We start from the raw sequence: 16140 nt of genomic DNA on the forward strand, positions 1-16140 counted from the left end.
GGGGAGAGAGAGAGAGGGGGAGAGGAAGGGGGAGAGAGAGAGGGGGAGAGGAAGGGGGAGAGAGAGAGGGGGAGAGGAAGGGGGAGAGAGAGAGGGGGAGAGAGAGGGGGAGAGGAAGGGGGAGAGAGAGAGGGGGAGAGGAAGGGGGAGAGAGAGAGGGGGAGAGGAAGGGGGAGAGAGAGAGGGGGGAGAGAGTGGAGGGGGGGAGAGAGAGGAAGGGGGGAGAGAGAGGGGGAGAGAGAGGAAGGGGGGAGAGAGAGGGGGAGAGAGAGGAAGGGGGGAGAGAGAGGGGGGGGGGAGAGAGAGGAAGGGGGAGAGAGAGAAAGCGAGGCAGTGCACTTCCCAAAAATGCTGGCCCACCGCAGCCCCCACTCCCCGGCAAGGCCAGGCACTTTGGTAACCTCCCCACCAGAACTCCAACTCGTCATTGTCCAGAAACCTACTTTTGTGTTTACTGCTTCCCAGCTCTGTTTCGCGATGCTGGGACTTCTTCTTATCGCTCGTCCTGCCGATTTTAAAGCATCCATCGTTTGAAATCACCCTCCAAAGAAAACAATCAATCCGAGTTCGTGAAGCGACCTTGGGCCGCGCCGCCTTCTCTTCTTTCTACTCTCCCTTTGCATCAACTTTCTCAGCCCTCCGGAGAGTTCAGGGAGGTGATATTTATGTAAAATATGTGACGCCACACGCCCCTGACATTACGTCTGTAGATTACCAGCCAGAACCTTTCTTTGCTAGATGGGACAGTCTCCAATGTCACATCCGTAGGGCATGGATTAACCCTGGACTGGAGAACTACTGAGTTGCTCCAAGCACCCACTGCAAAATGACAGGGATATGGTGTCTCCCGAGTTTGACGGAGTTGTTTTGAAGAGGTGATGAGGAGAATTGATTTCAGATTTATTGTCAGAGTTCATACAGCCCTGAGATCCTTTTCGCTGCGGGCGCTGCAGAATTGGTAGGGCAGGGGAGAGAATATTGACTTTAGCAAGGCTGTTGACAAGGACCCACAGGGTAGTCTTATCCAGAAGGACAGGGCCCATGGGATCTAGGTTGAGATCATCAATTAGACAGGGAAGTGGCTCCATTGGTAGGGTGGAGGCGGAGGGTTATTTTTCATATTGGAACCTGCGGCCAGTGGTGCGGCGCTGGGTCCTCCACACTTTGTCATGTATTTGAATGATTGTGGGCAGGAATGTGGATTAAAAACATCAAGAAATTCTGGAGGAACTCAGCCAGTCTCGCAGCATCCATAGGAGGTAAAGGAATAGCAGTGACGTTTCAGGCCCGAGCCCTTCTTCAAGGTATAAGCAAAAAGCAGACAGATGTCTGAGTAAAGACTGGGGAGAGAAGGATGGGAGGGAGACGAGTCCGGACCAACACAAAAGGTGCGAATTGGAAATGATAAACATAGAGAAATAAGTGGAGGAGGAGGCCATTTGGCTCTTCAAGCCTACGCCGCCATTCAATATGATCATGGCTGATCAGTACCCGGTTCCTGCCTTCTCCCCATACCCCTTGATCCCCTTAACAACAAGGGCCAAATCTAACCTACTCTTAAATAATGACAAGGAACTGGCCTGTGGCAAAGAATTCCACAGATCCACCATCCTCTGAGAAAAGAAATTTTTCCTCATCTAAGTCCTAAAAAATTTCCCCCTTATCCTCAAACTGTGACCCCTGGTTCTGGTTTTCCCAGCATTGGAAGTCTGTCTAAATCCTTAAAAATGTTATATGTTTCTATAAGATTCCCCCCCCCCCCCTCAGTCTTCTAAATTCCAGAAAATACAAGCCTAGCCTAACCTAACCAACCTTTCTTCATATGCAAGTCCTCCATCCCTGGTATCAGTCTAGTGAATCTTCTCTGCACCCCTCCATGGCGAGGATGTCCTTCCTCAGATAAGGAGAACTGCATGCAGTACTCCAGGTGTGGTCTCACCAGGGCCCTGAACAGCTGCAGTAGGATCTCTGTCCTCCTGTACTCAAATCCTCTTGCTATGAACACCAACATACCATTCACCCTCCTCACTGCCTGCTGCACCTGCTCGCCCACTTTCAACAATTGATGCACAGCAACACCCAAGTTTCGCTCCATCTCCCCTTTTCCTAAATAGATACCATTTAAATAATAGTCCTCTTTCCTGTTCTTACCTCCAAAGTGGAGGAAAAGTGAGAATTGATTTTGGCTCTGTGAAAGAAGAGAGGGAAAAAGGAAGAAAGGAAGAAAGAGAGAGAAAACTAGAGGAAAGGAGACCGGGATGGTTGAGGTGGCAGTTAGCGCCACAGCTTTACAGTGCCAGAGCTCAGGACTGGGGTTCAAATCCCACACCGTCTGTAAGGAGTTTTACAAGATCCACATGTCTGTGTGGCTTTTCCCCAGGGGCTCCCACCATTCAAAACATACCAGGGATTTTGGTCGATTTGGTGTAAATTGGGTGTCACGGACTGATGGGCCGAAATGGCCTGTTACCATGCTATATGTCTAAATTTAAATTTAGAAGTTGTGGAGTGGTGGATTAACAAATTACACCAATATTGGTGATATAAAGTTGCTCCGTGAATGGCAGGGCCCTAGGGAGTGTTGATGAATGGAGACTTTGGGGTACAAGAACAAACATTGAATGACAGGAATTCGTCAATAAAGGTAGGGTACAGGTTACATTTGTCTTCCTCAGGCAAGGCATTAAGAGAAAGAATTGGGACATCCTGCTTTGCTTAGATCACACTTGAGTACTGTGTATAGTTCTAGTCGCCTCACTACGGGAAAGATGTGGTGAAACTAGAGAGGGTGCAGACAAGATTCACAAGGATGTTGCCTTGATTGGAGGGCTGGGGAGAGATATGGTGGGTCTGTTTTCCCTCGAATAAGGGAGACCAGAAGTGGTCACCAGAATCTGTTTCTCAGGGTGCCTAAAACCAGAGGGAATGGATTTAAGGAGAGAGGGAGAAGGTTTAAAGGAGATTTGAAGAGTACATTTTTCCCACAAAGAAGAATTGGTATCTGGAACAAATGACCAGAGGAGGTAGTAGAGGCAGGAACAATAACAAAATTTAAAAGGCACCTTGACAGGTACGTGCATAAGCAGGGCATGGATAGACATGGAAATGAATGCAGGTAAGTGGGATTAGCATAGATAGGCATGATGGTCAGAATAGACGCGAGAGGACGAAGACACACACACACAGTCTCCTTTTGTTCACAACATCAGTAGATTTTTTTTTACAGTACTATTTGAAGCAAGGACATTTTGCATTGTTTGGAATGTGCCAGTTGGTTCATAGACAGCAAACTCCCACAAACAGTGATGTGACAATAATGGAATGTTCTGTTTTTATGGGACTGATTGTGGAATAAATATTGATCAGAGCATAAACCATTACAGACTTCTTTTGTAAAATAGTATCATGGCATCTTTTCCATCCACCTAAGAAGATGGTAATGATTATTGTATTATATTTTAGCCAGACCAACTAATTCATTTTGTTTAGTAGTCATTTATTACATGGGTATTACAATTGTGACATGATTAGATCATTGAGAAGCAGTTGCCTTGATGCTACAATAGGGGAAAAACCAACAATTTAGTTCATCTGCATTCAGATCATTGAAATAAAAACAGAAAATGCTGAGCGGCATTTACAGAAATGGAAACAGAACACTTCATTGATACACATTGGGGTTTAGCACCCAAATGAACATCATTAACTGCTGCTGGACAGTACATGATTTAAACTGCATGTGTACTGGAAATCATTCATTGAAGCTGCCCAAGGGATGCAATGTATGAATCCGAAAATGGTTTAGAAGGCAATCCAGTATTACAATCTCTGCTGTAACTTTGCCTTCATTTGCAAATGGATGGCTGGGCCTGGATTGCTAAAGTTGCCCACCATCTCTGCTGTTCTTTGTTTCCTGAAGCCATTGCCTTATGGCGATTCTTTAGTGCTAAATCAATGTTGGCATCATATCGGCATCAATGCCAAACAATTTTGAACTATATCCTTGACCCACTCTCTTGCATCATTGGGCATTTTCTATACATAAGCAGCTCAGGGGCATTTCAAAGAGTTCACGTTGTTCCAGTGTAAACACATGTGAATAATTTTAAGTGTTTCTATTATCACTTTGTTTCCATGACTATTTCAAAGTTGATGCAATTGACATTTATACTCGTTTTCTTGTTTTCTTCATTTGGCAAAAACAGTTGTAAAAGAAAAGTAATTATTTTGATAGATATGTTTAAGTTTTCAAAAGATTATGATTAGTTTTAGAATTTATACGATTATTGGATCCTATTTTACAGTTTGGTTGTCCCTTTCATGCATTAATGGAATATGTATGTTTATTCATAACTTCTCAAGGGAAGGGTTAGTTTATTAGAATAGTTTTTGTTTTATATCATTTCTTGTCTCTTTCATAGGTTGTTTACAGCTATTTGTTACTGTACATTTAATTTGTGGATATATATTCTTGTTATTACCTACATATGAGCAAAAATATTGGAAAGAGAAGATCAAAAATATTCTAGTTTGTTTCGTATTTAGAATAATAACAGATTTGTAATAGTTTCCATTCAAAACTGGCTAAAATTCCAGTTAAAATTTAAACATACACAAATTTAGGAAATGTCTGGTGATGGAGGCAATGATCTAATGTGTTTTAATATATGACATGACCATTATGATGGTAATATTGTAACAACATCACTTCACCACAAATACACACAATCTCTGATTTAGAACAGAGCCTTGCCCCATTATACTTTATTTGGCTTGATTTAAATTAGTTCACACTGAAAATATGTTCTCTGGTTCAAATTTGTTTTCGTTGATATTTCATTAAAATTCTCAACAGCGAGGTTAAAAAAAAACTTCAGAACATTAACTCTGTTTCTCTTTCTACTGATACCTGATCGTTTTTCAGGATTCCAGCTATTTCTGATTTTATTTCAAATTTCCAGTGTCTACAGTTTTTTTAAAAAAATGCACTTGTTTAAAGATGACTTCTGCCAGTCAGCACATGGCTGCAAAGTCAAGTAGTTATGAAGCTGAAAAATTTTCAAACCACGTTTATTTGAAAAATTACACTTTACAGTAAAATTCCCTGCCACGCACCTATGTTCTATGACATGTTTGTATCCCTCCTGATACCGATCACAAACAAGTACTTGCTGCAGATGGGGTCAGTCAAAAAGAGACAGCCCAGCCTGATGCACTACAAATCTTGGTCGGTGACTTTAACCAGACCTGCGTCAAGAAAACCTAGCACACTCGATCACTGCTACACTAAGATAAGGAAGGTTTACTGTTGTTTCCCCCTCCCCACCCCGCACCGAGTCCACAATTTGGCAAATCAGTTCACCTCCCTGTTCTCCTTCTGCCTTCATAAAGACAGAGCCTAAAAAGAGAGGTTCTGGAGATCAGTACAGCTAGAAGTGGTCACAGGAGTCTGAACAATGTGACAGGACTTCCTCAAGTCAGCAGATTGGGTAATGTTCAAGGACTCAGCTGAGGATCTAAATGAATACACCAAGGCTGTCACAGACTTGATCAAAACAGTGTGTCCCCACCAAATCATTCAGGGTTTTCCCCAACCAGAACAATGGATGAACAATGAAATCTGGAACCTGCTGAGACCCAGATCACAGGCATTTAAGTCCAGAGATCCAGATCAATACAGAAGGAGCAGGCATGACCTCTCAGGCAAAGTGGAGATTCCAGATGAAAATGGAAACAACAAGGGTCACCCGACAGGTGTGGCAGGGCCTAAATGCCATAACCTGTGACAAAACCAAATCTGGTGAAGTAGCAGATGGCAGCTTCTCTCCCAGACAAACTCGATGCTCTCTACGCCCAATATAATGACAGTAATAGCAAAGAGCCACCCCTCCGCACCCACACATCCCCTGGTGATCACATCCTGTCCATATCGGAGGATGACAGGCATGCTACCTTCAGGAGAGTGAATCCTAGGAAAGAATCTATCCCAGATGGAGTATCTCGCAAGTATTAAAAATCTGTGCTGACTAACTTACCAATGTATTCACAGATATCGTCAATATCTCAATCCAGCCAGCTGTGGTACCCACCTATTTCAAGCAGACATCAATTATACCAGTACCCAAGAAGAGTGTAGTAACCTGCTTTCATGATAATTGACCAGAACCACTCATATCAACAGTAAAGAAGGGTTTTGACAGGCTGGTATTAAAGCATATCAGCTCCTGTCTGAGTGGTAACATGGATACATTCCAATTTGCCTATTGTAGCAATAGGTCTACGGCAGATGCCATCTCATTGGCTCTACACAAAGCCCCGGAACACCTAGACAGCAAAGGATGCTCTTTATAGAGTATAGTTCAGCATTTAACACCTTCAATCCCTCAAAACTGATCAGCAAACTCCAAGACCTGGGACTCAACAGCCCACTGTGTAATTGGATCATGGATTTCCTCACCAATCCTCACTGTGATCTGGAGATAAGAACATCTACCCCACAATCTCCATCAGTACTGGAGCACTACACGGCTGCATTTTTAGCCCCCTGCTCTACTCATTTTACACCCATGACTGTGTGGCTCAGTACGACAATAACACCAGCTAAAAAGAGGTGATGAGTCTGCATTCAGGGGGGGAGATTGAAATCTTGATTAAATGGCCCACCAACAACAAGCTTGCACTCATTGTCAGCAAAGCTAAGGAGCTAATTGCTGACTTCAGGGAGAGAAAGTCAGCGGTCATTGGGGGATTAGAGGTGGAGGTTGAGCAATTTAAGTTCTTGGGAGTCACTATCTCGTAGGATCTTTCTTGGCCCCAACACACTAATGGCATCATGAAGAATGCATGTCAGTACCTGTACTTCCTCAGAAATGTGCATAGGTTTGGTATGACATCAGAAACCCTGGCAAATTTCTTCAGAGGTGTGGTGGAAAGTGTGCTGATTGACTGCATCACTGTGTGGTATGGAGACACCCTGAGCATAAAGCCCTGCAAAATGTAGTGGATACAGCCCAGGATATCACAGGCAAAACCCTCCCCACAATCGAGAACATCTACAGGGAATGCTCCTGTCGGAGAGCAGTAGCAATCATCAAGGACCCACACCACCCAGCACACACTCTGTTTTCGCTGCTGCCATCAGGAAAGAGAGGTAGGTGCCACCAGACTCTCACCACCAGGTTCAGGAACAGCTGCTACCCCTCCACCATCAGACTCCTCCTCAACAGCAAACTCCATCAGGGACTCGTTTAAGGACTCTAACTTGTGCACTTTATTAATTTTTTAAATATTTTCTCTGTCTTGCACAGTTTGTTTAGATTCATTATCTGTTTACAGTTCTTTATTTGTTTACATGCATAAGTTGTGAGGTTATTTTTTGCACTACCAACAAGTGATAATTTTGCCACACTTGCAGAAAAAAAATCTGAGGATTGTATGTGATGTTGTGTATGTATTCTGACAATACATCTGAATTCTGAAATGATTCACTCTAGGCAATTATTTGCCATACGCCCTGGCTCATCCAGACCAGATCCCCGTCACCTTCAGGTAATCGTATAGCACAATAAAGCGAGAGAATAATTGGTCAGGAGTGTCGCCAAAGAGCATGAATCTGGCTTCCTGAGGCCAGCTCAAACTGGTTGCAGACACTAGAAATTGGAAGAATGGATTGTTCAACAAAAGCAGTCCCCAGTGAACAATGCCACTGTTGTTAGTACTTTTGATATTTGAAACCCTTGCTGGTGATGGTTGATTCTGATCTTCAGATTTTTACTCAGCTGTCTGTATGCAGGAAGTGAACTCATCAGGATTCTTTAAAGTCACAAAGCTCATCAACAGCTAATGTCACCCACCGCGGTAGTCACTGACCAAATTGATACTTCCGTTGTACAATATAAAAACAGAGAGCCATTTTTTTTAAAATTATGGGTGTCAATTCCCAGTGAACCCACCGATTGATTCTGGAATGCTTAGGAGATATATTCGCTGACTCGCTTAATTTACATCAGTGCTCATTACAGGAGAGCTACCCGTTCACATTGCTGAGTAATGTAACTGTTCGAAGACAAGACACAGGAGACCTTATGGCCATAGGAGCTTGCTCCACTGTTTAATGAGCTCAGAGCTGCTCATTCACTTTATCCATGCTCTAGTTCAATTGGCATATCTCCATCATGGCCAAAAATTCATTGTCCTTATGGTTAGTCAAAATCATATTCCTTTGGATAGAGAATTCCTAATGTCTACACCATCTGAGGAAAGCAATTTCTCCTTACTATTATCAAGTACAAGAACTGAATATGCGATGTGGTATGACTTTTTGAGCCAGATATTGGTGTTAGGTTGGGGATTACTGCCTTCAGTAAAGGGTGTTCTGGGAAAGCTTTACTACTGTTTAATCACACATGCTTGTAGACATATTCAGACTCAATACTAACTTTGCGCAGGACCGTGCCATTGTAAATACAGTAAAGCTCCTGGTATCTGTTGTTCAAGCAATGAGCTGCCTCAAGCAACTGGCAAAAAAAAAATCAAGGAAAAAAAATAAATAAAATTATAATTTAAAATAATAAAATAATAGGTAAAATACACAAGTTTAAAATCGTAAATGTTTTCTGAAATGACACATAAATCTTTAGTGAAGATGGGAGCAAATATTCTGCCAGCGGAGTGCCTTGGCCATGTTTTGTTCATAGCAGCTGTTTGAATAAAGTTCCTTTTGAATAAAATGGCATCACCCAGAATGAAGAGCTGGTTGATGCCGCTCGCCGTTGGGGTGGCTCCTTATCCCTGCTTGGTAAGTTAGTGTTTCCCCGGTCAGAGGCTTTATCTGTAAACTTTGGGGAGGGGGAGGGGGGAGTTAATCATCTACAATGATATTTCAGGCAGCTCCTTGGAGAAGGAAGAACCTGCAAATGTAAAGGCGGTTAAATGTTTTACAAGAATGTGGCTGAAGATAAAGTAAAATGCTTTAAGGCTTATATTATTCATGCAAGTGAAGTTTGTTTAGTGTAAGTACAGTATAGTATTTTTGTCTTTTAAAACTGTTTACTCTTAGTTTATGAGTTGGATATTGCAAGAACAAGTCTCAAGCAATTGGAAAATACACTTATCCGGCATCTACAATATCCAAAGGTTTTACTGATCATACCTTAATTGGAACTCGTCCATTCAGTGGAGGGAGCCCCTAGACTATTTTCCTTGTTGATTCCAGAAACACATGCATTGGAGAAAGTGGCAGTTCCAATTTTCATAGAAAAAGATGATGAAATTGAGATAATTAAGGTCAAGCAGTAAATGCTGACTTGCCAAAAAAGCCTACTCATATGCTAAGAATGAATAAAACATGCACATCATAAAAATTAAACAAAAGACAATCTTGAAACAGCAAGACTGGCAGGTCAGAACCTGTTCACAGACATAATGTTTAGCTCTGTTGCAAATTTTCTTTGAGATAATTGTTGACACAGATTTGGTACTTGATTAGCAAAGAAAACTAAATTTGAAGATTGTATGAAATTTTACTTCATAAGAACATAAAAAAAAGGAGCAGGAGTCGGCCATCTGGCCTTTCGAGCCTGCTTCGAGCCTGCTTCGCAATGTGATCGTGGCTGATCTGATGATGGGCTCATCTCCACCAACCTGCTTTTCCCCCCATATCCCTTAATTCCCTGAATGCCTGTAAAAATCTATCCAACCATGTCTTAAATATAGTAACTGAGGTCGCCTCCACTGCTTCAATGGGCAGCAAATTCCACAGATTCATCAGATTCTGGGAAAAGAAATTCCTCCCCATTTACATTGTAAATTTACTACCCTGAATTTGAGGCTATATCCCCAAGTTCTTGTCTCCTCTACCAATGGAAACAACTTACCATCTCTATCTTATCTATGCCTTTCATAACTTTATGTTTCTATAAGATCCCCTCTCATTCTTCTAAATTCCATACTCCTAGTGTTGCATTATTTGCTTTTAATCAGTGATCTTTGAACTTCCTGAAGATGAGCGCAGGTAAAAAGTGAAAAAGGTACTGTAAAATATTTAAAACAGCTGACAAAATGGGAAGAAATATTAATTGGATCTATTAGAAGGTAATAACAACACAGAAATGCTGGAGGAACTCAGCAGGCCTTCAAGGACTTAGGCCCGAAATGTCAGTAATATATCTTTAACTCCTGTGGACACTGCAAAACCTACTGAGTTCTTCCGGTATTTCTGTGATTTTACTACAATCACAGCATCTGAAGACTTTTGTGTTTCACTCCATTAGAAGATGGACCAAGAGAGGTCAGAGACAGATGGATTGGTAACAGTGATGTGGTAGGTGAGGCACAATAAATAAGACAACAAGCAGCAGGTCAGAAGCAGACGTAGAAATAGTCTCTTTGGTTCTTCTCACCTGCTTATTATTCTGAAAGAACATGGATACTTTCTAATTCTGGTGCCTATCCATATCACCATGAGTAGCAGAGAGGATCACTGAAGATGACGCGCAAAATCAAATATCAAAAGTACAAAATCATCTTTCAGGTGCTCCCATTGGGGAAGAGATACAGGAGTATCAGAGTCCGTACCACCAGGGTGAGGAACAGCTTCTTCCCACGGGCAGTGAGAATACTGAACGACCAAAGTGACTGCTCACACTAACCATCCGAATCTCTCATATTCATGAAACAAGATTGATTGATTTATTTGTGTATATGAATACTTGTCTTGTATATGTTTGTCTGTATGTGCGTTAATGTCTGGTTGTGTGTCTATGTGTTTTGCACTGAGGACTGGAGAACACTGTTTCATCAGGTTGTACTTGTATAATCAGATGACAATAAACTGAACTGAACTTTCTAACTCTATATATCCCCAGACTCCCTGAACATAAATTAATTTACCATTCTATGTCTTAAATATATTCACGAACTGAACTTCTGTTCTCGGATTCACTGCCACAAAAAAAATATTTCTTCTCATCTCAGTCCTGAATGGCATTTTGTCCAGAAATGATTGGTTGAAAGGCAGCAATAAGGGTTCACCATTTCCAACTGCACGTGCAGCTCTGACAGACTGTCAGAGATCTGGCTTGTGACATTTCAAACCAAACAGCTCTGTGTCGATATCTGGGTAGGAAGTCATCCTGAAACAAACAAGAGCTCGATAAATGATGTTTTGACGGTTGTGGGTGATGCCAGAATACAGGCGCAGAAAATCAAGAAGTGTGTGTGTCTGCTATATTTAAGAGCTTGTGTCATTGTTTTGTGAAATAAAAGGAAGAATGGAGCCAAGTCAGCGACAATAGAAAGGAAATAGGCCTCATTTTGACAAGTCACGACTTCCCTCTTTGTGGCAGAATACCTCGGTGCTTGAGTATCCTTCAATCGTCAATCCTAAAAAATTCAAACCAGGGATACGATGACAAATGTAAGGTTCATAACCCAAAGGAGAACCAAGCCAACTACAGCTGGGTTGATACTTTGCTTAGTTCTTCAGTGTATTATGAAAAAGGAAATATGAGGAGTAAAGAGAATAGAAGGAAATAGAAAACACATGACATAAAATAGTAAAGAAGTGGTCAGAGGAAGGGGAGGGTATTTATGGTCCAGAGACAAGATATTTCCTGAAAGAGCAAAAATGCAGAAATAAATGAATACTTTGACCTTGTGTTCTTGTGGCATAATTAGCACTACACTTTTATAGCACTAGTGACCTGAGTTCAAGTTTGCCACAGTGTGCTAGGAGTTTGTACCATCTCTCCGTGACCTGCATGCCCTTTCTCTGAGTGCTCCAGTTTTCTCCCACTCACCAACCATATGGGGCTGGTAAGTGAAGTGCCAGTTGATGAAGTAGACAAAGACGATGTGGTCAAACAATAATCATGGCTTTTATTAGCAGAAACTCATGGTACAATAATGAAAGACAATAGGTGCATATACAGTTATATCCAAGGGGAGTGTCCTTAACAGTAGAGATAATGCACAGCCAATGTTAGTACAGCAAGGCTCGCCAGAGGGGAGACGGGCAGCTTGGCAGACATTCACCACAGTCTCCCCCCAGCAGAAGAAGGGTTGAAATCAAAAGGACAGCTGCTAGGAAAGGCTGAAGCAAGAGATACATGGATACCATGTTTGGCCTTGAGAAACTCTAACAGCCAAAATGTGCCAGTATCTAGCAAGCAATCAAAATATAATGAGATGTTTTATGAATATGTCAGCCTATCAGGTTGTTTATGAATTCTGGTGCTTCGTCTCAAAACAGGTGGCTCCTTTGCAATCTTGGGAACTAGTACAGGTCCTGGGTCTGTAGTGTGGGAAGGACTGACTTCTGGACCCACTCCAGAATGGCCAGCGTGAGGCAGTGGAGCCTCAGCATGGCCAACTGAAAGCTGACTAGGGGTCACAGGCTGGGGGGGGGGGAAGAAATGAGTCCAACCTCTCAGGCTCACTCTGAGTAGGGGTGCGAGGAAGGGACAAACCAGGCAAGGCCAGATCTCTTAGGGGTACAGTGTCAGTACTCCCGTCTGGGAATCTAACATGAGCATAGTTGGGGTTAGTATGCAGTAGCTGAATTGGTTGGACTAGGGGTCTGTTTTATGTGCCCGAGTGTGACTCTTCAGCAACACGGTTCCAGGCTCAGATAAACAGACTGGCTAGTCGATCACAGTTTCTGATTTCCTAGGAAAGGCAAACATATGTTACTGAGGTGTTTGATTTGTTGAAGTACACAATAAAGACCGAATAGAATGTAGTGCCTCAGGCAGCACCTCCTGCCACCGGGTAACAGGGTAACCATGTGTTTTTAAAGCAAGATTAACAGTCTTCCAGACTGTAGCATTAGCCCATTGCCCTGAGGGTTCTAGCTCATGGTACAGCTGGTGGCAATTCCTTTTCGTAGCAGGGCTCGCGGCAGTTCAGCGCTCATGAATGCTGAGCCTCTATCAGTATGAATGTAATTGGGAAAACCAAAAATGCTGAAAATTCTGTCAAGTGATTTAATGACAGATGCTGACGAGACGTCAGGGCAGGGTATCGCAAAGGGAAACCTGGAATATTTGTCAATTACAGTAAGGAAATATACATTTTTGTTGTTGGAAGGTAACATCTCTTTAAAATCTAAGCTAATCCTCTCAAAAAGTCGGGTTGCCTTGATGAGAGTGGCCTCCGGAGCTTTGAAGTATTGCAGTTTGCATTCTGCGCAAACAGGACACCTTTTAGTCAGTTTCCTGACTTCTTCCAGAGAGTAAGGAAGGTTGTTAGCCCTTATGTAGTGAAAGAACCTTGTAACTCCCGGGTGGCACAGTCTGCTATGGATCTCTTTTAGCCCCTCCAGCTGAGAACCAGCAGCAGATTGTGACAATGCGTCAAAGGAATAATTTAACCTGCCCGGTCAGTACTGGATCTCATAATTATAAATTGAGAGTTCTTTTCGCCAGCGTGCCATCTTATCGTTCTTGATTTTACTTTTATGTTTAGTACTGAACATGTAGGCTACAGATTTCTGATCAGTGACAAGAGTAAATTTTTGGCCGGCTAGAAAGTGTCTCCAGTAGCGAACAGCTTCAATAATCGCCTGGGCTTCTTTATCAATGGCAGGATGTTTAAGTTCCGGTCCGCTTAACGTGGGGGAGAAGAATGCCACAGGTCTGCCCTTTTGATTAAGGGTTTCTAGCAAGGCACAATCTGAGGCATCAGTTTCCACTTGGAATGGGACATCCTCGTCAATGGACGAGAGTGCAGCTTTGGCAATATCAGCTTTAATTCTCTCGAAAGCCTTCAAGGCCATTGGAGAGAGAAGAAAAGATTTAGTGTCAAACAGAGGGCGTGCCTTCGTGGCGTAGTCCCAAACCCATTTGCTGAGTAAATGGAAAAGAATCCCAACACCTTTTAAGGGCTTTTGCTGAGTTTGGGGGTGGTAACTTCTTAAGGGAGGGCCATTCTTTCCTGGTTGGGGCGGATTTCGCCCTTGCAGACAATATAGCCTAAAATGGGTAGCTCTGTTGCATTGAACACACATTTCCCCTCGTTAAATGTAAGGTTGAGTTCTTTAGCTGTTGCTAAAAATTTCTTTAAGTTGTTGTCGTGCTCAGCCTGTGTTTTCCCAGAGATAGTGACATTATCCAGATAGGGAAACGTGCCCTGTAACTCATACGTCCTAACAATCTTATCCATTTCCCTCTGAAACACTGACACACCATTAGTGACTCCAAAAGGTACCCTTTTAAACTGGTATAACCCCCCCCCACCATCAGCCTCAAAGGCAGTGTAGGGTCGTTCCTTTTATTTTAATGGGGATTTGGTGGTAAGCTGCTTTGAGGACGTTAGTGGAGTACACTTTGAATTGCACTAACTGATTAACCATTTCATTGATGCATGGCAGGGGGTAGGCATCCTGGTTAGTGTAATGGTTGATTGTCTGGCTGTAGTCAATAGCCAGTCGTTTCTTAGTGTGATTTTTCACAACTACCACCTGGGCTCGCCGCGGACTCTTACTGGGTTCAACTACTCCCTCTTTAAGCAATCTCTGGGTCTCAGCTTTGATAAACTCACAGTCCTCTTTGCTGTAAGAATGGCTCTTAGTGGCAAACAGCCGACCCTCGAGGGATAAATCACTGAAAAGGGAGGGAACTTTGATCTTTAATGTGGACAGACCGCAGTAACTAGTACAAGCGTAGGTAGTGGCCCACCAAAATTTAACACTACACTGTTCATCTGAGATTGAATATCTAACCCCAGTACCACAGGGGTGCAGAGCTCCAGCATAATAAAGAGCCACACATCAGCCAGGGAATGTCTCTACAAATTTAAAGTAACTTTACACTTGCCCCGTACAGTTTTTGTAAGTTCACTACAAGCCATCGATATCTTTCAGTTGGCTGGATATCTCTGCAAATTTAAGGCTCCGGCAACTCTCTCATGGATGTAGCTGTCAGTAGTCCCCAAGTCTATTAGACAATCAAGAGTCTCACCTTTCACCTCCCCCTTCATAGTCGACCGTTCCAGTCTGTAACATCCCCCAAGCTTTGGAGTCAATTGAGCAATCACAGGGGATCTAACCTCGCCGTCACCTGAAGTCGATTCAGCCTGCTCGTCTGAAGATTCCCCCTTTTCACAGTTGTCTTTCGTTCCTGCAGCTCCAGGACACATTTTTTGGGTGCTTCTCTTCTTCTTCTTATCAGTGGGAGTACTTTTCGCCTTATACGCTTTAGCAAAGTGGCCGAGTTTCCCACAATAGCGGCAGGTAGCAAATCGAGCCAGGCCCTTCTGTCTGGGGTGCCAGCACTTATCACAGAAGTAGCATTTTTCAGGAGTTTGCTTTTTTTTCCTTCGGGGTTCCATCACTCCTGGATGTTTCCTTTTCGGTTTCTAGCATTTCACTGGAACGCATGGCACTTCTCAGTGTTTTGGCTAGAGTGACTGCCCAGTCGTAGGTTAAGGGCTCCATCTCCAGCAGCCTCTGTCAGATGTAACTGGAGTCAATCCCGTTGACTAAAGCATGCAGCTTCAAGGCATTGCGGTATTGTTGCACATCGACTGCCCTGACATCACATTCATTTGCCAGCGAGTCGAGGGCCAGTGCACAGGCAGCATCACTTTCCCCGGGTTTCTGGCATCTAGTCAGCAACTGGTGTCGAGCAAGCACCACATTCCGTGGTGCCGCATAATTAGCAGTTAGACGTTCCCGGGCTATAGCCACAGTGGTAGCTCCTTGCGTTACGGCGAAAGGGACCTCACCCAGCAGAGAGTTCAGGTGGCCCCACTGTATCACCTCATCGACCACGTTGTTTCAAGCCATGTAGTAATTGAAACAAGCAATCCAGTGGTTGAAAATTTCTCTGGCCCTCGGGGCAGACTGGTCGATTATCAGCTCCTCTGGCTTGAGGGCTGCATCCAATAAAATTGAAATGCCAGTTGATGAAGTAGACAAAGATGATGTGGTCAAACAATAATCATGGCTTTTATTAGCAGAAACTCATGGTACAATAATGAAAGACAATAGATGCATATACAGTTATATCCAAGGGGAGTGTCCTTAACAGTAGAGATAATGCACAACCAATGTTAGTACAGCAAGGCTTGCCGGGGGGGGGGGGGGGGGGGGAAAGACAGGCAGCTTGGCAGACATTCACCACAGTAAGTTAATAGGGTACA

At 43.2% G+C, this 16140-nt stretch overlaps 1 protein-coding gene across 1 annotated transcript in view; it reads right to left on the reverse strand.

Moving 5' to 3' along the window:
* Positions 1-667, reverse strand: part of ldlrap1b (low density lipoprotein receptor adaptor protein 1b) — a 49925-nt gene extending 49258 nt beyond the window's left edge. The window contains 2 exon segments of the mRNA XM_069895621.1: positions 444-461; positions 464-667. Of these exon segments, the coding sequence (XP_069751722.1) occupies positions 444-461; positions 464-527 (82 nt within the window). The 5' untranslated portion in view covers positions 528-667.
* Positions 668-16140: the final 15473 nt, after the last annotated feature.

This window comes from Narcine bancroftii, chromosome 8, assembly GCF_036971445.1.
Source record: "Narcine bancroftii isolate sNarBan1 chromosome 8, sNarBan1.hap1, whole genome shotgun sequence".
NCBI lineage: Eukaryota > Metazoa > Chordata > Chondrichthyes > Torpediniformes > Narcinidae > Narcine > Narcine bancroftii.